The 26,587-nt window shown below is 41.5% G+C and overlaps 1 protein-coding gene across 1 annotated transcript in view; it reads left to right on the top strand.

Moving 5' to 3' along the window:
• The first annotated feature begins 5,843 nt into the window (after positions 1–5,843).
• XDH (xanthine dehydrogenase) overlaps positions 5,844–26,587 on the top strand; it is a 39,681-nt gene continuing 18,937 nt past the window's right edge. Inside the window, exons 1-17 of the mRNA XM_072331981.1 lie at positions 5,844–6,027; positions 11,951–12,008; positions 13,182–13,278; positions 13,602–13,710; positions 14,690–14,816; positions 15,627–15,688; positions 16,882–16,950; positions 17,359–17,424; positions 17,847–17,933; positions 18,591–18,732; positions 19,296–19,388; positions 20,136–20,287; positions 21,059–21,152; positions 22,020–22,129; positions 25,339–25,523; positions 25,823–25,997; positions 26,160–26,249. Coding sequence (XP_072188082.1) covers positions 5,974–6,027; positions 11,951–12,008; positions 13,182–13,278; positions 13,602–13,710; positions 14,690–14,816; positions 15,627–15,688; positions 16,882–16,950; positions 17,359–17,424; positions 17,847–17,933; positions 18,591–18,732; positions 19,296–19,388; positions 20,136–20,287; positions 21,059–21,152; positions 22,020–22,129; positions 25,339–25,523; positions 25,823–25,997; positions 26,160–26,249 — 1,770 coding nt within the window. The 5' untranslated portion in view covers positions 5,844–5,973. The remainder of the gene's footprint in view (positions 6,028–11,950; positions 12,009–13,181; positions 13,279–13,601; positions 13,711–14,689; positions 14,817–15,626; positions 15,689–16,881; positions 16,951–17,358; positions 17,425–17,846; positions 17,934–18,590; positions 18,733–19,295; positions 19,389–20,135; positions 20,288–21,058; positions 21,153–22,019; positions 22,130–25,338; positions 25,524–25,822; positions 25,998–26,159; positions 26,250–26,587) is intronic.

Raw genomic sequence — 26,587 nt, 5'->3', positions numbered from 1 at the left:
TTGGCTGGGGCATCCATGCTGTGAACTGCAAACAAAGTATGTCCATGTCGTGTTTCAGCCAACAGGTTCTTGGTGAAACCAGGGGGTGGTTTCCCACCAGGCGGAGTTTTCCAGAGAGTATTTGGTGTTTGTTTAACTTCTCTCCCACTGAGTCCGGTGGGAAAGGGACTCAGTGTTGAGTATTGTTGACAGTTTCACCTTTAGTGTTGTCACTGTTTGTCCTGCCAGGTTGTCTAATTCAGCTGTACTGCAATTATTTCTTCTGTAAGATAAGGAAAAAGCTCAAAACCTAGTATTTTGCTATCCACGTAAATGTGATGTGTAAAAAGGGCATTTTTTTCGCTCCCAGAACTTGCCTTTTAAAAGACTATTTTTATACAATCGAAGTATTCTAAAGGGTAGGTAAACCTTGGACAAAGTTTGATGTCCTTTTAGACCAAATATTGAATCTTCCCATGGAATAGGAGAGATTACTCAATGTACGATGCCAATAGATGGATCTAAATGGGAGTCTGAAGGACGAGTTGGTGAAGGTTCCTATCTAGGAGGAAAAGACAAATACAGCAAATGAATCTTCTTTTTGAAGAAAAAATGTAGCTTCCAGAAGAGAGTGTTGTGGAAGGGGAAATGGTTTTAAACTGGAAAAGGGTAGATTTAGACTAGATATTGGGAAGAAATTCTTTACTGTGAGGGTGGTGAGACCCTGAAACAAGTTGCCAAGAGAGGTGGTGGATGTCCCCAGAGACATTCAAGACCAGACTGGATGGGGCAGTGGGCAACCTGATCTAGTGGGAGGTGTCGCTGCCTATAGTGGGGGGTTGGAACTAGATGGTCTTAAAGGTTCCTTCCAATCCAAACCATTCTATGATTCTATGGAAATCTGTCTACCATTGCATTTGTCTGTTTCTAAAATGATGATTGTCTCATATCCAACTGCTGCCCCACATCCCTTCCAGACAAAGCACGTACAGACTAGAGGAAGAACCACATTCTAGCAGAGCACCTGTAGGGTGAAGGAGTGTCAACCAGGGACACACGCTGTGTTCTGAGCCAGCAGGGAGACCACCAGCCTTGTCCCTGGCCCATCTTTGTGAGTCACAGTCATGGTAAAAGTGGCTGCAAATAAGGAACAACTTCAGGAATACATGGATTACATGAGTGTACGTTAGTATCAGTTGGCAACTCCAATAAATAAATTCACTGGATGAGATCTGATTAAACATTTTTGTCACTAGGCTGTGAAATGCGATGTGATGCTGCAAGGTGAACAAACCAATGAAGATCTTTCCTCTGTGATTTCACCCTAATGTTATTAATATTGTGAACTTTGTGGTATAGAAGTAGAAATCTCTCCTTTTGCAAGTATTTTATTGTGAGAATAAACAATGCCATGACTCTCATGGGATGGAAATGTTGGAGCTTTTATGTATGGAACCCAATTTAGGATTGGAACCATCGTAACAGTAAAGAGGTGGATTTGAAATTCTGCATCCAGCTCTTCTATGCTTATATTTATGTAGTATGTCTTGTACATTACATACAATAATATATTACAGCTTTTAGTGTCTTTAGACAGATGGACTCACTCTAATTTACTCTGATCACTTAAACTTTAGGTGCTTTGGCCAGGTTTGGTTTATCTTCTGGATGGCTTTTTGAAGAATGACTCAATCAGCAGAAACCAGATGGAGATATGTTGGAAAACTCCAGTCTTGCAAATAGCAGAGGCAGAAGAGATAGCAGGGAGCAGAAAACATTTAGCAGCCTGATATCAATCAGCGTAATCCCAGTGTTGTTAACAATTAGGGCACGTTTCCTTTGTCCTGGGGAAAGTCCTTTGAGAATTCTTCTATATCTCTTTGTTCCTTATCTTTTATTGTTGTTTTTCTCAAGTATTTTTTCCAAGCTGTGTTTGGTTAAAGCCCAATTTATTGTCTCAGCTAACAAGGCTGTTAATCATGTTTACATCCAAGATGCACCATCAGCTAAAAGCACAGGCATATCTGTATCAGAGAAAAGTGCCAGCATTAGTCATGCTGGGTGTTTTATTGCAGCAGCCCTGTCGTTCATTTGCTGTTGGCAAATCTCTCATAGCCTTGTTTCCCCTGCTTGAATTTTGTGAAATATCCTCCTGCCAGCTTGTGGAAACGTACGGAATTGTTGAGTTCAGATATAAAACAAAGCAGGATATTAAAAAACAACAAGAAGTGAGGCTTTTTAAAGCGGTTAACTATGCCAGGTCAAAAGGGGGTAAGAGCTGCTTCAGACTTGTCGTTAGGTGATATAAGCGGATGTGGTAGTAAATGATGTGGGATCAGGGTGCAGAACAGGAAGAAATGCAGTGGGAGGAATGCATCTTCATACTCCTGAAACTAAGGGATGAAGAGCCAGTTACCTCCGGTTTTCAAGAATCTTTTGGAAGTCAATTAGATTAATGTAAGACTCCTGCTCAGTGCCTTCCAAATGGTTATAGCTGGGCACAAAGTCTGTCACTGACAGCAGCGGGTCTTAAATGAGGTACTTTTAATCTAATGTATCAAGTAATTCATGTAATTAAGGATGTCTTTACTGAATGCTCCGCGATCCATAGGCACGTTTAAGATACATGTAACTACAGGCTCTGTGTGCAGTCAGCTCTCTTCCCTGCCCTATCTTAACAAAACAGTGCTGGGAATACAAAGGGGCTTTCTTAGTTCTGGTTGGAACTGTGGAATTTTGGGAACACAACCTGAGAATATCTGATTTTATTTTGGATTGGAGAGAGATCACAAGCTTTGAAATAATGGAAGTTTTAGCTCTTTTAATGTGTGTGTAACGTCCTATTATCAAGTTTGTTCAAGGCTCATCTTAAAAGCAGATCATGTTTCTTTAATGCACTAGTTCTTTTCAAGGCTAGTTCTTCAGCTTTACTGCCACGTTTATGACACATCTAATGTTCACCTTCAACGACCTGTGTTCAGTTCATAGCATTTGCTTTTGTCAACACTGTCTGTGATTTGTGGTAGGACTCTTCCTTCCTGCCTGGTGTATATTGCTTGTTACTATTATGTAGTGGCAAATCAATTAAAACGGGTTTGTTTTCTGTCTAGAGAAGTGAAGACTGTCTCAGGGATACAAGCTGAAAGTGACTGACGGTGAGATACACAGTGCAGCCAGAGCACTCGTGGAGAATGGCCAGATAATTTAGGGTAGTGCATTAAATGTAAGTTCACACAATACAGTACGTAGGTTGATCCAAAAGTAATGCCTCCTATTTATTTCCATGGAAACTACAACAGATACAAAGAGCACAGTAACACTATCTGATAGAGAAAACTCTCAGCTACAAAACTCTGTTTTTCAACCTAGTCGCCACCATTAGCTGTGCATTTTTGCCAGAGATGAACAAGCATGTTGCACTTGTAAAAATCCACACCAGTGGAGTTGACCCACTGTTGCAACCTGTTATTTATTTTACCAGATTGTGGCCCAGAAGTTCCAACTTGTAGCTCAGGAAGCATATGCATATATGAATGCATGTGTGTGATTGATATATACGGGGTATTGCACTAAAGCACTGACCTAGGAATTTCTTCTTTTCATTACCAAACCTCCTCATGAATGCCTCTCCTGACTTCCCTCCCATTTCCCACAAGAGTAATGTGCAAACAAAATAGCAGACCTCCTTGCTTCTGTTTTAATCCTTTTCCTTCGTTATCTCTGATATCTGTTTGCAGTATTTTCACGTGTTCTGGTGCTGAGCTCCTTAGAGAGGGATGGAGTTTCCATAAGTTCTATTCTATTCATTATTAGATCACTCACAGAACAGATTATCCTGCATTTGCAACAGCGGATCTGCAGGATTAAGCAGTCAGAATGAGAAAAGCAGCTCCTTTATTTCTGATGGTGTCGCAATGCATCTACTACTCTCTGAGCTTCTTCTCTGAGAAGTGAGTGAGAGAGACTGGGGAATTATGCTTTCCCTGACCTCTAAAACAAAATACCGCTTTGCAATTGGGTTGTGTGTGTTTGGTTGATGAAAGCTTTATATATCCAGCTGGCTCTAAGGGGTTGCTATGCTAATGGAAATGTTCTTGCACTATAGAACTTTGAGGGTTGTTTTAACTTTCTGTACCACCGTTTCTGCCAACCGATTCTCTGTGTTGTTTGGAATGGGTTTTTCAGAAGGGGTGAAGAGAACTCAGTAACACGAACTTATGTGTTCCAGTGTTTAATTTAGAGGACTTGGGAAGTACCAGTTCTAGGTATCTTGGTTCTCTGTCTATAAGATCAGTATAGGAACGGTCTGAGAGAATGGCTGAATTTGGTATTCTGCAATCAGTGGTGCTTGAGATGATGTCTGAAGATGTACATACTCAGAAATCTGTGCATCAAGAGAAATACACATCTCTATATTATGTATACAGCAGATCGATGGGTTCTAAAGTAAACCTTACAGCAGCAGATTATAAGACGCTGTTTACTGGTAGAGGAGCAGGGGACAGTTTAGCTATAAGGTAGTCACCTTATAAAACACTGCAGATGGCCTTTCTCAGACAAGAGATGATATGGTCACAGGTGTTCTTCAAATCTAAAAGCAACATCTTCATTATGGAAAAATACAGATGAGGAAACTAAGTCTGATTTTTATGTTAATACCATAATGGCTGGTTGCCTTAAGATTGGTGTAACGTGCTGCCTGTGGTTGTGAGTAATAATTGTTAGTTAACAATTTAAATAGTCCAGTAATATTTTAAGCTCATGTAGACTAATATTGAGATGGATGCTTGCTGTGTGATGCTTGCTCCTGTAAACGTACCCCCCGATATGAAGCAGCAGCAGCATTCTGAAGGAAAGCACCACGTTTCCAACGTCCTCACTGCGCTCTGGGAGGTGCCAGGCAGCAGGTGTCAGCACTGTTTCAGCTACGCACAGGTTCACTGCAAGCATGGGTCAAGGTAACCGGTGTCAAACACAGGTTTGCTGTGAGCAATGCTTTCAGCAAACTGAGCGTCTAAGTGCTGAGACAGCGGCTGGCACTTGCTGTAAAATAGCTTCCCCAGGGGACAGATGGATAGAATACATGAGATAATCTGCATATTGTCTTTGCTCTGACACGCTCCCAAAGCACTGTAGGAAAGACTGCTTCTGAAAATAGCGATTTAATTAGCTTTTGTTGTCTTGTGAATTGGACAGAGGTGTTGCTGTCAGGAAGATGTAGTTATCTCCCAGGGTTTTCAAGCCAGGAAGTTAATGGAACAAGTAAGGCTGCTGTGCTGAAGGTGGGAAGCAAGGGTGCTGAAATCAGAATGGAGCAGGTAGGGTTAAGTACCGTGTTAGGAAATCTCTGCCAGCTTTTGGAACTGTGCAATTTTGTGGTGTAGTTTTAAGCTGGTACTAAGAGACTGCACATCTTACTTGTGAAAATGAGGCATGTCCTGTCTGAGGAGCTTTTCTGCAGGCACGTGCCTTCAGGATAGACTGCGCAGTGACTGCCAGGTGAGTGCCTATGCACACAGAAAGGGAAGCAGGGTTATTCTTCTTGTCAATATCCAGTAAGGTTGGGAGAACACTCTTATCCCCCCTCAGCCCCTGCCTTCTCCCTGCAGGCTGCACTGTATTCCCAAAGGCTGTGAACTCCTGGCACTGGTGCAGTGGCACGCTCTTCTTCCTGCGAGCTTGGCAGTGAGGTGTGTAAGCAATGCAGCTGAGTTGTGATTTGAGCCGATCTATTGCTATATAAAGGGGCGGGCCATGTTGCTCCTTCCTTTTCTGTCATTGCTGCTGCAGAAGCACCAACCGAAAGCAGCTGGCACGCCTCCTCATTGGCCCTTATATAATATGGGGTTTCACAGGGTGCTGATGTAGAACTCAAGGCATTCTTGAAACAGACTCACATTGCTTGTCCTGTTGCTCTCTTCCCTGCCGGGTTAGGGCTGCTCTTGGAGGGGTGACCTGTGGTCCCGTTGGGGTGAATTTTGGAAGGTGTGCGGGATGGCTCCAGCTGAGACAGGGGATGAGCTTGTTTTCTTTGTGAATGGCAAAAAGGTAAGGAAGATTCCAGCTTTCTGCTTGGTTTGCTCCTGGGCTGTGGCTGATTACCTTTTTTTTTCCTAGTTGGCTTTTCTACCACAGAAGTTTTCTAAGACCAGCACAAACGCCTTGGTGGCTTTTAGATATTAAGTTGTGAGGACTATTTATTGCTTTGCTGAGTGGTTTTTCTCTCCTCTTTGACCTTAGTTTGTGGATCTTTCAGAGAGCAGAATCTCCTTGTAGCCTTCATTTTACCTTTGAAATTTGTTGGCTGTTACTTTTAAACAAAAGATGCAGTGGCTTTAGTGTAGGCATTTCTAATGGAAGCACTTTCAGTAATTACAACAGATCTGGAAAAAGCAATTCGGATGAGAGCACACATGTAATTCCTATGTTCAGTAAGAAATTCTGACATCTGTTTTCTAAAAGAGATGCAAGTAAAATACTCATCCCATTCCCATTTAAGTAGCTGGCAAACTGTTCACAATCTAAACCCCACTGACTGACACTCTTTGGGAAGCACTGAAAGTCACCCACATCACCTACTGATGGCTACCAAAGGAGTGCTGGTGCCTACAGGAGGTGGCTGCCCTCTGGGCACCTTAGAGCAGTTTCTCCCAGGACACCTCTCTGAATTAGCTTTCAGTCCCTTAGGGGATGACACAGTATTGTTATTTGGTTAAAAAGCTGTACCCCACCGCCCTGCAGACTGGCACAGGATTCCTATCCATTTTGCTTTTGTTGATCTTTCCTGCTAATTTAAGCACGTGTAAATGTGGCTAAGATTGTTGCTACAATTAGAGTGTTTTAGTTATGAATATGGGTCCCAGTATAGATTGGAATTTGAACTTTCCAATGTACTGGGGCATTTGGTGTTTAGAGTTCCCTAAGTATCCAACTACTGGCTGAAGAATGAAGTGTGCATAGTATGGATTATAGTTTTATTGGAGGGGTCTTGCATGTAACACTGATGTAGAAGCCAACCCTGCTTCTGAGCCTCTGTGAAGAAGGGGACAATTCCTGAAGCTTTGATTGCACAGTTCAGCATGGCTCGTGTGGCAGTGTTACCTGCCTTATCAGAGGGTGAATGGGGAGATTTTTTCAGTCTCACTGTAGGGAGTTGCCACACACACGGCAGTGCAGGCCCAGTACGGGCAAAGTATCCTTTTTATTCTTGTTTTCTTTCTTGTATTCTTTTTCTGGTACAACCTAGTGGAAGAGAATTGTTGTTCTGATGCCAGACCTTCCACAATTCAAAACCAGTGTGTCACTGGTGGCATATATGAAGTGTTAATAAACAAGTTTCTATACGCAGAGGTAGTAGACACTTCAGCATTGTGAGGTTGCTCTAGTATTACAGGAGCATTGTTCTGTGTACATCACTAGAAAAGTCCATCCTCCTGGAGCAGATTAACACATGAAACAAGAAAATGCACACTAATCAGTAAAGCAGAAAAGGCTGAACTGCGCCAAGTGGGTTCTGTGAGAATCCTATGGATGTGGCACTGAGGGATGTGGTCAGTGGGCATAGAGGGGATGGGCTGGGGTTGGGCTTGGTGATCTTAGTGGTCATTTCCAATGTTTGTGACTCTGTGATTCTATGTTTGGTGAGGCACAGAATGGGTGGAAGAGCAGTTTCAGCCCTGAAGACTGGCAGCAGAAACCAACCAATGTCTGCTGTCCTCCGTATCTCTTTTTGTGCCCTGAAGTTAGGGAGCTTGCTGTGAATGACATCTCCATTTGTGCTTTTCAGCACTTGTCATGAAACTGCAGTTCTCTGTTTGCAAAACTGCATTGGAGCTGGCCTTGTGCGTGTATACAGGGATTTATCACAATCTGACCTTGGCAGTCCTTGGTTAGGGAAACAGCAGGGACCAATGATGGTACCAAGCAGCACCAGCTCCTTCTACACATTGAGGCTGTCTCAGTATCCTTCCCTGTTTGCACGTGGGACCACAGTGTTAGCAAGGACGCAGGTTCCACCTGAGCAGGGAGGAGAGGCTGCCTGTGTTGTGCTCCTCCCTCAGCCTCCAGTGGCATTCATTTTCCGTTCCTTCCTTTGTTGTGCTGCCAAAGTGGCTTGAGCTACACCTCCAGTAAGTGCCAGTCTGAGAGGCAGAATTGGACTTATTTGGCTATCCAATTGTGTCAACAGAGATTATGTAATGAAAGAGGTGGTGGGAAGTCCACGGGGAAATAACAGGTAGCAAGTCAGGGTATGTCTCCATCCATCTGAGTCCTAACTGTGTGCTCCATTCAATTTGCTGGAAAGAATGTGATAGCACGGCCAGTGGGAAAGGTCCCTGTTTTATGAATCTGTGGCAGCTTGGCATTGTTAATGGGCTGCTGATATTCTGTAATGGCACAAAACAGCATGATAAGAGGCAGTTGATAAGATAGGCACTTTCACGGTAGCTAATTCTACTTTCACATTAGCCCGGTCTGTAATATAATATCAAGAAAACTCTCCTCAGAGCAGCTGAGCATACTTCACATTCAGGGTCGTTTATTTTAAACACCTGTTTACTTCACTGAGAGTAACCACTGGCACACGGCTAACGCAAAGTTGGTGCCTGGAATATCATGGAAAACAGCACACAGAGAGTGGGGTCAGAAGTGAATGGTTTTGAATGTCTCTTTTAACCCAAGCCATTCTGTTATTCTAGGTGTACATAATATGAATAGCAGCAGTACTATTTTCCTCAGCTGGCAAGTCTGTCTCACGCAAGTTGCATGCAATTTTAGTTCTAACACTCTCTGTATTTGTATTCTTAATCTGACTATTAAGAGCAGGTCTTTGTAGGAATCCACATTGAAGATCTTCCAAAGCCTTTGTACATATGATCGCGGCTGGAACCAGACAAAATTTGGGATTTTTGAGCGTTGGGACCCTCTGAACCTCACATAAACAGTGAATTACAGTTTTCAGTGAGATGGTTTAAAGCAGAATAAAGCATTCTCATGACCAGTAGACTCACATCACGTGGCTATGCTCAGATTATTCATTTCTGCTTTCATCTTTTTCCCTAGTAAATGAATTTGAAACCTCTAACTGACTTCAGGAATGCCCGTTCACAGACCACAAGATCCTCAGGGACTTTTACAGCTGACCAACCTGACCTGCTGTTAAAACCTTTCACCTTCTATTCTTGCCTCTAACAGAGGAGTTGTTCAGAAAGAAGTCTGTTTTCTCATTTACAGGCAGTAGCTGATGGAAAGCTTAGCTTGCTTTTGGTCAACTGAGAAAATTCAGAGTCTTTTCCTATTTGCTCTTTTCTTTACCTTGCTCAACTACTGATACTGGAAGGCTAGTTTAGATGTTTTATGCTCTAATGACAAAGAGACCTGAACTGTTGCTGTTTTTTGTTGCTGCATGTCCTTAGTTTCCCATAGGGCAGGAGCAGAGGACAGGAAGCTCAGCTGCCTCTCTGCGCATCTCCCCCTCATCTGGTGGGACTGAGACATTTTCAAATGAAAGCTGTTTACTGAGATCCAAGTTTTGTACCTGAAATCATGGGGAAATGAGCTCAACACCTCTCTGGAAAAATCCACAGAATGCAAGAGTGCGGAGTAGAAAACAGGCGCATAGTGCAAACACAGCAATGCAGCATGAGTTTATTAGAGGTCATTTGGATATCAGCGCCCTCTTGAAGATTTCCTAACGTTAAACAAAATGGCATTTGATTAAAATTTAAGCTACCGTATGCAGCAACATCCACAAATTCAGATCTGTCAAGATGTAGCCCTCAATATGATTTGTTTTACCAAGGCAGGGGTTGGTTCAAAAGGTGACAATAACAGAGCAAACCAGCAGCTTAGCAAAGAAGAAATCTTCCTTTAATAGCAGTATCCAAACAAGCTGGTCCTAATCTTGCTGAAGACAATGGGTGTAATTCAGCTTCCTTCTGCACGAGGACACTGAGGGAGGTGAGCGAGAACTGTCTTGATGGATTAGATATTGAGCTATGAATCATATTGTTCTGGGCATCAGACAAGAGAGGCTGCTGTCCTCACCCATGTGGTTATAAAATATTTTAAGAACAAATCACAGCAGGCGAGTGTAATGAACCACTGCAGGAACGACGTGCTGAAGGACAGAGCTTGCATCAATGCCAATGAACAAAAAGGCAGGAGAAGTATAAAGTCTTACTGTGTGATCTACGAGAGAGATCCATAAAGAAACATTGCCCCAGCACGAGTGTGAGTGCAGAGAAATTGCTCCATGCTCTCATGTGTGAGATTTAGTCTAATCCAGAACATCCTCTGAACTCTTGCACCTGAGCTCTCTCTGATCCCAAGTCTCTGACAGCTCCAGTGGAAGGATTTGAGCTGTCTGAGGCATAAAACTGGGCTCTTAGTTGGAATGGGATATGAGTGTGGATTATCGTGGTGTTTTTCTGCATAGTGGAAGCCACTTTTTTGATAAAATTGGGCAAAGATTTGGCTCTGATGGAACTCAGCACTTACTTAAGTACTTTACTAGAAGCGTGTGTAGCTGAGTGGTGAAGTGCTTTGCTGAATGAAGACTTAGGCTTATGTTTCATTTCTTATTAAAAACTTCCTGACAAGGAGCCATTTGGCCAAAACCTATTGCTCGTTTGGAGTACATAATGCAGCGCTTTTGGAAACTTTCAAGAAACATTTGAGATGTTTTTATTAGAACTAATCACAGGATAGTGAAAACTGTTCTGAAGCTTTGGATACTTGTTTGAAAGAGATTTGCTATGGTCATTGATGGAGCCCTGGGGAAGGTGCTGAGCTCAGGATGCTAAGGTAAGGACGTGAGTTGCTGGGGAAGGCTCTTGATCTGTGAAAGGTTTATGAAAGGCCTGTTGTCCATAGCCAAGAGTAGGGCAAATACATGCTCTTAGTGTATGTACCAAAGAGTACATAATGGTACAGAGTACAAAGAGTACAGAATGGGGGTCACCCTGCTTTGAATAGAAGCAACACGGATGCTGGATGTTTTAGAGTGAGACATCCCTGAGCTTGAAGAATGGACTCTGTTTCCTTGTAGATTATCCCCAGTGCAAGAGTAAGATTATTTTTTCTCAAGGAAGACAAATAGCAACCAAAAATAACCCCCTAACACTTGTGTTTTGTAGCAGTGGACTTTATCTGATGGTTGTAAAAATGTGGACTCAAATAGGAAGTATGAACCTTGTCTCTTGAGAATAACCCTGTCATGTGTCAAAGGCATTAAAGTGAAGCAGTACAGAGGGTGTGAAGGTGTTTTATCAGCAAGAAAAACGGCTTACACAAGTGGCCTCTGTATTGATTTGCCCTTCAAAACCAGGAAAGGTTAATTTATGTATAATGTCTTTGCCAACGTGAGATTTAGCTTAAAAAGCAGTAACTATTTTTCTTAGGATTTGCACAGTCTAAGAGCCAAGAATACATGATTATGTTCTGGCACACAGTGAATCTGACACACTATTAATAACAGTGAAAGAGGAAGACAAGCTTTGCTGCCATTTGGAGGCAAGAGCAGACTTTGGTTTCTGGCCATGGGGTAGAGGTCCAAGTAAAATCTAATTTTATATCTAATTGTGAACTGCTAATATTTTTCTCACTAATGGATAGAGCTGGCTGAAAATCTGTTCTATTATAATTTTACATTCCTACATTTGGGTAGTTACCAGTGTAACACCGATTGATTTCACACTATCAGGGATGGTATTTGCTATTTCACCTGTAGCACTGTTAGTCCTCGTGTGGTTTCTACTGGTTGGTTCTGCAGAGTCTCTTTCCAATGATGACAGGCATGTTGTGGAGATGTCAAGAACTCAACACTCGAGTCCAAAACAATTCATTCTTTCTCTGCTCACCAATAATTCTGGTTGCAATTCTTGGTGAGGCTGCAGAAAGACCAAACTTGTTCACTTGTGTCAGTGTTGTAAAGTTTTCTGTCTGTAAAAGTACCTTTTACTTCTTGCAGGTGGTGGAAAAAGATGTGGACCCAGAAACAACTCTGCTGACCTATCTTCGAAGAAAACGTATCCAATGTCATAAGAAAGGATGGAAATCTTTGCCTGTGGCATTTCATCATTGTTTACTGTACTGGACAGAGTGATGTTCCACATGGTCTGGTGTTATTTCTTGCTGGGAAAGATTACAGCAGATATTCTGAGATTAGAGAACAGAAAAAATTTAAATCATAAACTTCACGCAAACTTGAAATTAGTTATTAGTACTACAAACGGAGATCTCAGAATTGCTATTAGAATATTGCAGATACGAATATAGAGATGACTGTATACCTGAAGGAAATTTAGCTCTGTTTCATGAAAATTGATAAGAGCTTTCTGTCCAAAACATTAGAGCCACTTGAGCTGTAATTTGGATGTTACTGGACAGGTAATAACGAGTAATCTGATTATCCTATGATGTACTTATCATAGGCAAGGTTAGAATGATCCATCAGTGTACATTTAGAGGCAAGAGTTTCTGTTGCATACTGTGGGTGTATTTCTGGATGCAAAAAGTCATGTTTGATTCCTGTGTGAAGCTGGTGATATGTGAGTCAGATCTGCTTCAGGAGCTGGGCAGACATCACTGTGATGACCAGGCTGCCTCTACTAGATCTAGTTCAGTAAGTTGTGTCACTTCATGCTTAATGAGATTTTGTCTCAACTATCTGGGAGTGGACATATTATTGATCCTTCATGTCTGTATGGTGTACTCCTTCAATAGAATTGTGCATACTTATTTCATCTTCGCTTCTGAGTTCTAATTGTCTGGAATTTGAGATAAGTACAAAGATATAAATCATTCATCTCTTTGGGATTTCAAGGAGAGCTATAGCAGCCCTATTTTGCCTGTCTGTATCTTGGGTTGATCAAGTTCAAGAGGGAAAATAGTGGGCTTGTGTTGTATTGGTCTTTTGTGCCAGTGTATGCTTCTAGACCTTTTATGCCTAAAGTTGTTAACAATGAATGCAAATAGCTTCAAAGGAGATAACTGGGAATCTCGAAAATGTTCTGGGATGTTGATCTCTAAGATTACATGCCAACATTTGAGACCTTGCCCATATTAAGTTAATTTATTAAGAAGGAAAAATATGAGTACTTTGTTTCCAGCAAGAAATTGTTGCTAAGACTTGATTGACAACTGCTGGAGAGGGCTTTTGCCAACGTCCCTCATGTTTTCCTTGATTCCTGTACTCTCAGTGGGCCTATGTGGAACCAAACTGGGCTGTGGGGAAGGTGGATGTGGCGCTTGCACTGTTATGATATCCAAGTACGATCCCTTCCAGAAGAAAATCCTGTATCCTTTGCAATCTGAACCCTTCAACATAGGGTGAAGCAAAATGTTCTGTAGCTTATGCAGTAGCTTCATGCAGTGATGGCATTTAACTTTTTAGGTCAAATCCTCTTGTGCATAATCAGTTTAAAATTCAAGTGAAGTTGTTAAGAACCTTGTCTGAATAGGTGCTGTAGGATTTGACTTGTAATGCATGCATTGCATCTATTGAAGCTCACCTGCTGTGTCTGCTGCCATGGGTTCTGAGTACTTTCAGCCCTCCTGGTTCCCCTTTTCCTCTGCTGAACAGCACTGTTGAATGAAAAGACCTTAATTTATCATTTTAGCCACCATACTGCCAATGCTTGCCTCTTCCCTATCTGTGCTCTGCATCATGTAGCTGTAACTACTGTCGAAGGCATAGGAAACACAAAGTCCAGGTTGCACCCAGTCCAGGTAAGTTATTAACACCATTAACTTGAATCCTGTATTCACATTTTCATTTTATGTTTGAAGATATTCTAGAACACTGAGACCTTCATTGTAATGCTAAAAGAAAGAGATTTTTCTTCGTGTACTTGCAGGAATGGCTAGAAAGCCAGTAAGTTAACTGGTGTTATCTTAGCCAAAATGTTAACACTTTTGTTCTGGGGCTGTGGGGCTTTGTTTGGTTCACATCCTGCATCAGAAACTAGGAAAAATGACACTGTGCTGGAAACCTGTATACTGAAAGATGACAGCTGAAAGGCCAGGAAATCTGAGTTAGGTTTTGGCTCTGTTATGGCCTTCCAAGGATGACCTTGGTTTCTGCTCTTCTGTAGCTAGGAATCCAAAGTGGTAGGAAGGAGTGATTGGAATGTGAGGACTTGCTCTTCTGGCAAAGTGTTGTATTGCACTTTGTACGGAACTAGACTTCAGCACTGCTGGAAATACGCTCCTTTACAGGAAACTAATTCGTTTCAGTCTGTACAATGGGTAGGACTTCTGCCAACATCAATCAGAGAGTAAAGAACAAGGAGAAAAATAAGATAGTCATGCATGAATGAATGACAGCTTGTCTGACCTTTGTTTCCTTCTTTCCCTACCTCCTCTGATGACTCTAACCAGCTAAGCTTTGAAATTCAGACTCAGGTCTGTACAGGTACCTTTCTAGCATGGCAATTCTGAAGAGCTCCTGTTTTATTGGAGGCTTCTGGTTATTTTCAAGTACTCTGGGAGTCTGAAGCCTAGATGCAAGCTTTTTTGTATGCTCTCTCTTTTGAAGTCTTCTTCACAGACTACACGACCCATCTTATTGAAGAATATTTGGTGGTTGTTTCAGCTCTTCTAATGAGATTGTTTCTATTTTTTAAGTAGAAATGTTGCAGAAAAAGAAATCAGCACAACCGTGAGCTCACTTTGACATCACAAGCTGATGGTTGCTGTTACTTTTCAGGAGAGAATAGCAAAAAGTCATGGGTCCCAGTGTGGCTTTTGCACTCCAGGCATTGTTATGTCCATGTACACATTGCTTCGAAACAAACCCAAGCCCAAAATGGAGGACATAGAAGATGCTTTCCAAGGTAATACACACATTGTGTAGAGCTGCAACCTATGCTGTTTTCCTGTCTTCCTAAATAAGACAGGAGTTCAACTTTGTTTGATATATTTCATTAAAGACAGACAGAGATTTTAAGTACCAGCTTTTCCATTGGGAGACTTGTCAGATGCTATAAAGAGAACAAAAATGGCCTATGAAAATCCCATGGAAGCTCATTGTTGTCCTGAAGCAGTGATAAGTGGTCTCATTCTCTGATCAGGTCTTTACTGATCTTGACATGGTATGTGGTTAGTTATTATGTGGTTAGTGCCTCTGGGTCCTACAAGAGCCTCCACATCCTGTGATGGGGCAATTCATCTTGGGCACAAGAGCATGCAGAGTGACAGCATCTGGGCCAGATGCCAGGACTAAGACATGGTGGAGTAGGGCAGAATCCAAGTGTTGAAATTATCTGAGAGGGTGCTCTTGCTTCTGAGGTTAGAGCTGTTACGAGGCCTCTGGCTGCAGCCTGAGAGGAAGTCAGAAGCAAAGGAAAGCAATCTCGTTGCAGTTCTGGAGGCTAGAGAGTTGATTTGCTGACTTGCACAACTGAGGTAAATGAATACTGAATAGGGCAGAATATTTCTTTCTAAATTAATTTCAATTGAAGGCTTTGGTGAAAAAGGATATTAAGATTTCATAAATAATTTTGGAACAACATTCTTCCTCCCAATATTTTTGTTAGCTTAGTCTAGATTTGACAAGCTACGGTGAAGGACAACATAATTTTCTAACAGAATTATTATTCAGCTAAATGATGCTAATTTTTATCCTTTGTCTCTTGGTTATACAGGGAACTTGTGTCGGTGTACAGGATACAGACCCATTCTGGAGGGATACAGGACTTTTGCTGTAGTAAGTGGCTTCAGACAATGTTCAAAACATAAAAGAGTGACTGGCTTTCTCTTTTATTGACATACAGCGTGAACTGAAGTGGGTTGGAGGAAAATAAAACACATGCTGCGACCCAGCTTTGACTTTTGAAACCTTGTATGCACTTTATGCATTGAAAAGGCAAAACCAACTCATTTTGTAAGATTATTAGCCACTCATGAGGCTATGCTGCTATTAAATATCAAAAGTAAAGACAGTTTAGAATGCAACCTGTTAATGCCATTTCATTATCCAAAAATACAGTCAGCAAGAGATAGCAAGCAGGAGTGAGTTTCATTAGAAGTGGTTTATAAGTGCAGTTGATATAGTTTACTTGGATTTCAGCAGTGTCTCACCAAGGGCTTTTAAAGAGAATAAGCAGCCATGGGGTAAGCTCAGTGTGCTGATGAGAAATTGGTGAAAAGGGAGGAAATGGCAGGTAGGAGGTAGTGTGTTTTTGCAATTGAAGAAGGTCACTGGTGGAGTGTGGCTGCTGTGATGTCCCAGCTTGCTGTGGAAATAAAGCTGTTGAGATATCCTTGAATAAGCTTGGAAAAAGAGAGCACAGTGGTCTAAGAAGATAAGTTCACTGATGATGCCAAGTTAGTTTGGGTAGAGATTACAGAGAGATTATGATCAATTTCAGAAAGATTTTATAACCCTAAGACTGGTGAATAGAATGGGATACAAAGTTCAGGGTAAATAAATACAAAGCAATCAGTGGAGTCAGAGGTAGTCTTTGTTTCACATGCAAAATATGAGCTGATGAGCAGATTGTTGTTGTGCAGCAAGATGATCATGGAGATGAGGTAGATGTTCCATGGAAGCATGACCACCAGTGAGTACTCAAAACAAGGAGTAGGGAACAAAACAGTAGACAGTGTTATGCCAGTTTATCATAGCTCACCAACACCTGAGTATCTGCGCCATTCTGATTCTCTCGTCTCTAGTAAGATATAGCAGAAACTAAAAAAAGAATTATCAGAGGTGCGGAATAAGGACACAGCTATGATAACCTGGCTTCCATGCTAAGCAATACCGGGCTGTGATTCCAGCTTGGAAGAGAGGTGTCAGGAGGAAAGTGGGGAGAGGGAACTCTCTCAGAAGGGAATAAATTCTGCTTCATTTTCTGGGAACACGGCCCTTTTTCTCAGAACAGTTTTTTGTCCCCACAGGACTCAAACTGCTGTGGCAGAGTAGCCAATGGCACTGGATGCTGTCGTAGTAAGGGAGAAAACAGCATGGTAAGCTGAACTTCAATAGCCATAACCTCAGTTTGCAATGTAGTATTGATAGAGCTCATCACATTTTATGTAACAGTTGAGGTACAAATGGTAGAGACTGAAGAGAAGTAATTAGAGCATGATATAATAGAAGTATAAACTGAATTCAGGAAGGAGAGACTATAACAAAACTGTTGGAAGATTCCAAGAAAGTCTTGTGGATTCCTTGTTAGGAAACATCCAGGTTTGTGTGGAATATTCCAGCAATTAATGACTGCTTGGTGTTATTTTATCAACATTATTAAAAGAAGCGTGTTACTGAAAATTTCAGGGACCAAGGTTTGGTAAGAGGGAAGGAATATATCCTGTGTAAGTCTGAGTTTTCTAGTTTTGCCCAGTCAAGTTGAGGTATGTTTGTTTCTTCTTCAGAATGGAGGTTGCTGTGGAGGAAAAGCCAATGGCCCAGGCTGCTGCATGAATGAAAAAGAGAACTTGGTAGGGTACTCAACTATTTTATCCTCTATTCTGAGTGTTTGTGAATCTAACTTTGCTTTACTCTGTTCCAAAGCCCAGTGCTTGTCATCTGAATGTATGCAGAGGAGTTTGGACTAATTTAATTTTCATGCCCGTCTCACCTCCTAAAATGTACCTTTGTCATTTAGCACATCAATGTGAATGTGATAACACCTGTGAGGCAAAAACCTGTGAGTGTGTTTAGGTTTCTGGTCTGACATGCTGATCAGGAAAAATCTGATTTGGAAAATCTGGGACTTGGTTGTATCTTTTCACTGTTTGTCATTGTTTGCTGCATGAAACAGTAAGAGGCATTGGACTGAAGAAAGAAATGAGTTAAGGACGTATGTGGATAGCTTTCTCCTCTGCTTCTCCTCCAGCTATTTGCATTCTCTCTTTCATAGACAATGATGTCCTCTAGCCTGTTTGATTCTTCTGAGTTCCAGCCATTGGACCCTACGCAGGAACCAATCTTCCCACCAGAGTTAATGGTAATTTAATTTAAAAAGTAATAGTATGTGGTTCACTGGCTTCATTTTTCCACACAGGGTTTGAATGTTGCCAGTGCTCAATGTCCTGATGAAATGGTAGCTCCAAAGATGGCTGATGATGAAATGAAGCAGCATGGACATAAATACTTCCCTCTTTATAAAAGACCCTTGCCAGTCAGGATGGCTTAAGTGATATGCAGGTTAAGAATGTGCCCCAACTGGCTGCACTTTCTGTTGTCAGCAGGTGTATCTGCTCTTGGGTTGCCTTCCTTTTTGGCTACTATCAAGAGAGGGAACAGCTGCTGACATGTGGATTTCACTTTACTAGCTTATATGTATATCTCTGCTATAAAAACAGCTGTCTGAGCTAATGACCCTGTGATCCATTTAAAGTGCAGAAAGAGAAGCAGGAATTATAGGAAATAACTGAATGTATGTCTGAACTAGATAACCTCCTGAATGCACCAACTTTTCTCCACTCAGTATAGCAAGAGTAGAGGCCGACTGGCTTACATCAGAGATTAGTTCCCTCTGTATTTCATCCCTGTCTTTTTATTTTTGGAGTAGCACTCTAAAGGGAAGGGAGTGTGGAGACTCCAGTGTTGGAGACTCCAGTCAGTGTAGGGCCTGAACTCCTTCTGCATTCCCTTTCTGCAGACTCAGAGAAACAAGGAGCAGAAGCAGGTGTGTTTCAAAGGTGAACGTGTGATGTGGATTCAGCCTGCAACTCTCCAGGAGCTGGTGGCGCTCAAATCCCAATATCCCAATGCCAAGCTTGTTGTAGGGAACACAGAAGTGGGTAAGAAGAAAAGCTAGTCCAAAAGGAATAAAAGTAAATTACTGTCTTTTTCTGTTGTTGTTCTGTGGGGTTTTGAGTCGTAGGAGTGACATGATATGACTTACCTTTTTACTGAAAGCAATTCAGTTGTGAAATCCACAGCTTGAAATATTTCCAGGAAGTAAACTCTCATGACTTGACATCTTGTGTGTTTTCCCCAAGCATGTATAACTCTGCAAACACGAGAGGTGTGAAAGAGCATTAAGACATGCTGAGTGATTCTATTGTTCTAAGCAATTCAGGAGACAATTCCTCAGTGTGGTCTCATTGTATGAATTTTTCTTTCCTTAAGGATTATGTACAGCAATAGCCAGGTCACACGGGTACTAAATAGCCTAAAACTGCCCTGTGAAAATTCTGGTATTAGCTGGGAGTGGATTTTAGTTTGGAGTCTTTATGACTGTACATGATCTGTATGTTAGGTGGTCAATGAACTGACTTGTTTACAGGCCTGCTGCCTTTTCAATGGGAGACAGTCTCTCTGTCACCTAAGCACAACTGAAAGAGTCTTGCTTTTCCTTTAGGTATTGAGATGAGGTTGAAGAACATGTTGTATCCAGTGATACTAGCACCAGCGTGGATCCCTGAAATGAATGCTGTTCAACGCACTGAAACGGGTGAGGAATGGGGGGAAACGATGCCTGCTAAGTGGGTGGGAAGTCCAGTACAAAAGAAAGACTGTTATCTATTTCTGTTCATGCATTTCTCACGCTGGTGATCAAGTGAGAGACATGTATAAATAGTTTAAGAAAGAATTTTGACTGGAAGATATATTAATGTAGAGATGGAGATGTACTAAGGGACATAGTTTGGTGGGGAAATATTGCTGGTAGGCAAATTGTTGGAGTAGATGATCTTGGAGGTCTTTTCCAACGTTGGTGACTATGATTCTCTCCCAGTGTGTATGGTGATCTAAGTATATCGTTTGGCTCGATAATGAATTTCAGCAGGCAATCTTTATTAAGATTTTTAAACTAGCAACTGTGGGAAACACTGGATTTGACAGTCCAAGTGACTAAGTGAAGCATTTACCTTTGTGATGGAAGCAGGGAAAACTTACAAATAATTAGAAGTAATGAAGATGGTGTAGTGAATGTGGCCATGCTACAGTGAGGCAAGTGGATGCTGGGAGACTGTTATGTAAGAAGCAGTATCACCATGATTTTAAGGTGAATTTTGTTCTGGGATGTCCTGTTTACCTGCACTGCATTACAGAATACTCCACTGTGACTTGAGTGCCTTTCCTGAATGCTTGCTGCCTAATTAAATCCAGTGGCATCTAAACTTTGTAGACATGGTCATAACTCTCCTGCTGTATGTAGACTTGTGGGAGAAGAAAAATAACACTTCTCATTGGTCTGCAGGGATCACCTTCGGCGCTGCCTGTACTTTAAGCTCTGTAGAAGAGGTGCTGAGAAAAGCGGTGGCAGAACTTCCCTCTTACAAAACTGAGATTTTCCAGGCTGCCCTTGAACAGCTGCGGTGGTTTGCAGGGCCACAGATCAGGAACGTTGCAGTAAGTGACTCAGGAGAACTGGGGGCTGGGAACTGAGAGCTTAGTCTGAGGAGATGGCCTCCCTTATCCAGCACTGGTGTGCCTCGTGCTCCTTCTACAAGGAGAAATTTATTTACTGTGTGAGTCAGAGTTGAAATGCTGGGACAGGCTTTCTGTTGATGCACTTGGTGCCCCAAGGGTGCCAATAGTCAAGAGGGATTTGGAAAATTCTCTTATTAATATGCTTTACCTTTTGGTTAGCCCTGAAGAGATCAGGCTGTTGGGCTCCATCTTTAAAGTTCCCTTCCAACGGAACTCTTACTGTCTGCAAAGCCAACCTGCTTTTATTCTAACTAGATATAATTTTACAATATATTGGGCCGCGTATTTGTGCTGCTGTCAAAACATTTTGTTTTCTGAATGTTACTGAAAAGTTTCTCCGTGGGTCTTTCCATAATTGCATCTACACCAATTGAATTTTGACAACGGGGGGCATATGTGGCTTGAGCATAAAGTAGTTTTGATGCATTACCCAAAGACTACTGCTAAAACTGTCTCAGACAAATGTTCGTATCAGTGAGGCAACAGCTGTTTTTGTGGATTTTATATTTATATATCCTTAATTCATTAACAGCCTGGAGTTGCTGAGTAAGCAGAAAGAGCGTATCAAAGCAAACTCAAGTGCTGCTAATCCTTAGTGCATTCTGCATGGGATAATATAGGATTTCAAGGTGTTATTGTTAGATGTTGAGAAGTTTTAATATTTTTCTATTTTATTTATTATCCCTTTAGGCTCTTGGTGGGAACATAATGACAGCAAGCCCAATCTCTGACTTAAATCCTGTGTTAATGGCAAGTGGAAGCAAACTGACTCTGATATCAATGGGTAAGTTACTTACATTTCTTCATGGCACTGAGGTAGATGGAATAGTCATTAGTCCTTTCCTATGGATTATTAAGTCAGATCAGAACTTGAAAGAGCATGTCAGCAATGCATAAAATATTCTTTGCTTGACTGTTGGGGGCTTTGCCCTTTCTGATGCTAAAGTCTTTGGGATAGACTGAAGACTGGCTTCCTAAAGAGTTTTGAACTTCCGTGCCAGAACAAATCTGGCACAGCGCATGCACTTACAGAAACTGTGAAGAACTGGTTGAAGATGTCTGTTCACAAGAAAAAAAACAAAAACCAAAAAAGGTGTAAAAATATTTTTGTCACCGCCATGCTTTGATTATTGTGGGTTTTTGAAATAAAGGCTGAATTCTGTTGCTTTTTTTCTGCTCCTGTGAAGAAAAGTAAATGTTTCAATTTGTATTTGCTCTTAGGAAGAAGTTTTTCTTCAAATAGGTTGTTTTTCAGAAGTAGTCTGTCTTCTCAGTGGTTTCTTATGTAACACATTTGAACGCAGGCTGTGGAAAGGGGAAAGAGGGAATTGCATTGAAATGTTAGAAACGAATCCAACCAGAGTCTCAGCTTTAATTATATGAAGGAAGGAGGACTTTGAGAGATCTCTTTCATCAGTTCTTATGCAGATATGAACAGATATGTAATCTATGACAGTTTAGATATACATAACGATCAAAGTAAAGCTGAGGAAATCCTGATTTGATGAACAGCGAAAAATGAAATGAGTGGAAAATGAAAACTGACATCATATCAAGAATGATTTGTGTAGACTAAAGGTTCTATCACATATATTCTTTCCATTCTTTGTCTGAGATACTCATTCACCATTGATCTCTCCTTGCTCTACAGCGGGCAAGAGGACTGTCACGATGGATGAGAAGTTTTTCACTGGATACAGAAAAACTATAGTTAAGCCTGAGGAAGTACTCCTCTCTGTTGAGATACCCTACAGCAAGGAGGTAAGCTTGTAGAAAAGCCTTCAGCATCTACATAGTTAAATTACTATTACCTGAATGTTAGATTCACTGCTAGGCATTTTTCCTTGAAGGCTGGTCTCCAAATGCTTATGTAGTCGCAACTGCATCAGCAGGCAAATAAAGTATTGGTAAAAATATAGCAACATACTCTTTCTAGCAAGCAAGAGGAACTAAGCTCTGTAGCAAGCCCAGTTTTTTTCTGGCACAAAGAATAAAAACTCCACTTTATTGTCAAAGGCTTTTGAGCACATTCAGTAGTGGTGAAAGGTACCAATGTGATGTTCCCAGAGGTCTAAATTCTGTTTGTGAAATAGTACAGCAGAGATGCTAGCAATTCCTGATGGGAAGTTTTTGGTTCTGAGGATCCTGTTTCATTTCTGTGAACTGAAATGGGGAAGAATATGGCGATAAGAGGCAAAGTTGAGCTTCCTTGACTTGCAAGACTGAAATCAGAAGGACCATTTATCATGGCAGTTAGGCAATGAGACTTGCAGCTTCAAATAGAGCGCTCCTCTTTAACTGCATGACTGATTCAGTGTCTATGAAGTAAAACCCCTTTTTCTCTTCAGGGCAGATAATGTCAGACTGTAATCTTCTGGTGTGAGGGTATTTACTGTTTTAGAGCTTGAGACTACAAGCTATAAGATTCAAGGATTCACAGCGTGGTAGCACATTTATTTTGTAACTGGAAAGCATCTGTTTACCTGAAATGCCATCACAATAGAAAATAGATTAAAAAAGAATAGGTTAATAGAGAGAATAGTCAACAACTTTGTTAGTTCTAAATACTAAGAGAACATAGGTATTTTCTTTGTGACATTTTTACATGTATTTCTGAATAATTGTTCTGTGGTAACTACAAGAAGCATTGCTTTTTCTCAAAATGAGAAACACTTTTGAGGGAGTTGATGGAAAATGCCACATTCCTCCATTCATGCAGAAGTTGTATGGCAGTTTCCCAAAACAAATAAATGTTTAGCAGCAGGGCAATGGTGAGGTCCATTGGTTATGTGCAGCTCATCCATCTGAAAAACTAGTACAACTTTTGAACTCTGGATTTTATGCTTTCTTGGTTGGTCTTTGCTCACAAACATGAAACCAGGGAGAGTAAAGTTCTCCAAGGAAGGCACGCGATAAAGCCTTCAGGAGCTGATGCAATGGATGCATCAGTTAATGTATAACACAGCATTCCTGGAATGGGACATGCCCTTTATTTAACAATCTTTTTTCACTTCTAGGCTATAAAAACGCCCCCTGTGTTCCAGATAAGGTTCACAAACGTTATATACACCATTTGCATTCTCACTTAGTGACCATTAGATTTTCATATCCTTCTCCTCACATATATCTTCCTCTAGGCCATTTTTCACTCTTATTTAATACTTATGATAGTAATATTCAGTGTCATAAACAAACCAAGTCATATTCAAACAGAAAGCACTTAACAACACAGTGACTATGTGCTTCTCTATGAACTTAGAAAGGTTTGTATTATCACTTTTTTTTTTCCACACTGGAGTGACAGAAAGATCACGAAGTCTTATTTCACCCTTTAAATTGGTATTTTCCAACCTTCTTCTATCACTGAACTCTATAGTCCATGTTTCTGTCTGGAAGAACTGACATGGAAATGTTTTTGCAAATGCAAATATTGCCTATGAATCTTTCAAAGCTTTGAGTTTCTTACTGTGCTCCTACCAGGTGTTACCTCTTGTCCAGGCAGGAGGAAGAATCTAAGTCTGTTTAGAGCCCTTATGAGTTACTTGGTTTTTCTGTGAGACAGCCAATACCTGTAAACTATCACTGTGAATGTTTAGAGGGGACATTCTCTTGTTTTGCCATGAGGTAGGGCATGCAGGGCAGCTCGTACCATGGTTACATTGCCTACAGTCCTAGTAACGAAGAATAAGTGAGTATCTTTCTTCCCATAGGACACTTTACCTATAACACTTGTAGTGTCTTGTGAGAAGTGGAGGTAGTTTTTATGCTCCTCGCTATGATCTTACTGGAAATTTCTGAGGTGTGCTGTAAGAGAATTGGCTTCTTTCTCTTCTCTTTGAAAGCTAATTGGGACAATAATACTGGCTCTTCTGCCATTATCTGATGGCTGCCCACCAATTGCTTGGATTTAGGAAACGAAATGCAGACTTCAGTTATATCTCCAGTAACAAGATCTCAATACATAAAACCAGCTCCTCATGAAACTGCTCTCATTGCCAACAGTAGAGCCGTCCACTTATGATGGTAGAGATAATTAACAGAACAGACTGCTATGCTGTGCAGTCACTTGGCTGAAGCATTCAAGAAAGAAAACTCTCAAGAATGGCCATGCAAAGACATCAGATCTGATTTCTCTACAAGTCTTCAGGTTGCTGGAAGAGGAATTTGTTATGCACTGCAGGACAGGCAATGGGAAAAACTGACTTTTCTGCGACTCCAGGATGACACCATCAGTTGGTGTAAACCAGTAGCATGGTAATCTCTTGTTTACCACCATAGGAGAGCTGCTGAGTTTTGTGAGTTGTAGTTGTTGGCGCATTTTTTTCCATGGAATCCAATAGAGGATTCAGGGTAGTTACTGAGAGTTGCATTTCAAGTAACAGACTGACAGTGAGTCTTGCATTCACAAGACTAGTCATGCACTAGTCTGGTGCATTCTAGAACTGTGAACCATTTGTAGTTATTGATTTCAGTTCCTGCGAGGTTCAAGGACTTCCATTAGAGCAAGAAGGGAAGGTGTGAAGGGATTTGATTTTTACTGATTAGGTTTCCAACTTGCAAATATTGCCTGTGAACTCCAACTTGGCAGCCTGGGAGAAAGAGGTTGCAGAGGAATAGTGAGATTGTTTATGTAAAAAAAGATCTGACTTGGTTGTTTTCCTCATGGCGTGGGAAAACTGTATGCAGATCTGCCAAAGCTCATTTCACAAACAGCCCTATCTTGGGTAATAACCACCAGTGTAATACGTTAGGCTTAATCTTAAGATCGTGTGAATTTTGGACTTGAAGGTCTTTTCCAACCTATGTGATATATAACACTGCCTGAACAAATATATCACTGCAAGATGAATCCACCTGATACAGTTCCCTGAAATAGCTCATCTATATAGGGATAGGTTAACAGCTTGTCCATTTCTGTGCTCCAAAACATGCCAAGACAGGGAATAAATAAATATTTTTCTGTCTCCTAGGGTGAATACTTCTCAGCTTTCAAGCAGGCTTACCGTAGGGAGGATGACATTGCTATTGTGACTTGTGGAATGAGAGTCCTGTTCCAACATGGCACCAGCCGAGTGCAGGAGGTCAAACTAAGCTATGGTGGAATGGCTCCTACAACCATCCTGGCACTAAAAACTTGCCAAGAGCTCACTGGCAGGTAGGAATTTTTCTGCAAGGCTGACTAGGGGAACAGCACTAACAGGAGCAGTTCAAATACCCTGAATCATTCTCAGTAATGGTACCCAGAAGGAGAAAAGGAAAGAAATGCTGCTATACTTCTGCAGCAGTCTGTATGTAGTGTGATGCCTTCCTTCTTTTAGTACTCTTTGCACTCCAATGTCTGTACTGGGCTCTCAGAGAGCCATTTCTTTTCTGAATGAGCTTGTCTATTGGAAATCTGTCCTGGTGATAGTTAGGGCTGAGGAAAGGCTGAGTGTCACCTGTGTTCCCTTACAGAGACTGGAATGAGAAGCTGCTGCAGGACGCCTGCCGCTTGTTGGCAGGAGAGATGGACCTGTCTCCTTCTGCACCTGGTGGGATGGTGGAATTCCGACGCACGCTCACACTCAGCTTCTTCTTCAAATTCTATCTGACCGTCCTTCAGAAGCTGAGCAAGCACCAGAATGGCCCTGTGAGTGTTGCTAGGGAAGGCAGGTTGGGGAAGAGTGAGCTTGTATGTGCTGTCTTAGTGTGGAAAGCATGGGGAAGAGTTGAAATTCAGGCAGATTGGCTACTGGGGAATATGAGAAAGGGACTGACTGGCAAGATAATTATCTTTAATATTCTCTAGCAGAACAATGTGTGTGAACCTATCCCCCCAAACTACATCAGTGCCACGGAGCTGTTTCACAAAGATCCCATTGCAAGCACCCAGCTCTTCCAAGTAAGTAGCTGTACACGTTATCTAGGCTTTTCTTTAGCTCATGCAGTGCTTCTTTTCTTGTTTCTTCCCTGAGAATAAACAGTAGATGAACTTCCATAACACTGTTACTAAGGATTTGAATTGGGTCTCCATCCCCTCCTTTCTTTAGGATATAGTGCTCTTTTCTGTCACCGCCCAGCACAGCTCCTTTCCTCTTTTAGCACTGAGAACAGCTAGCTGCAGAACTTGGAAGTTTGTGTGAGCTGAATCCCTTTCACTTCCTTCTCTTCTATTCCTTGTGTAGCCACTCCATCCTATTTATCTTCCTTTCCCTAAGGTCTGATTCCCTGTCCCCTTAC

This window comes from Excalfactoria chinensis, chromosome 3, assembly GCF_039878825.1.
Source record: "Excalfactoria chinensis isolate bCotChi1 chromosome 3, bCotChi1.hap2, whole genome shotgun sequence".
Classification (NCBI taxonomy): Eukaryota; Metazoa; Chordata; class Aves; order Galliformes; family Phasianidae; genus Excalfactoria; species Excalfactoria chinensis.
This window is presented reverse-complemented; position numbering and strand designations above follow the sequence as displayed.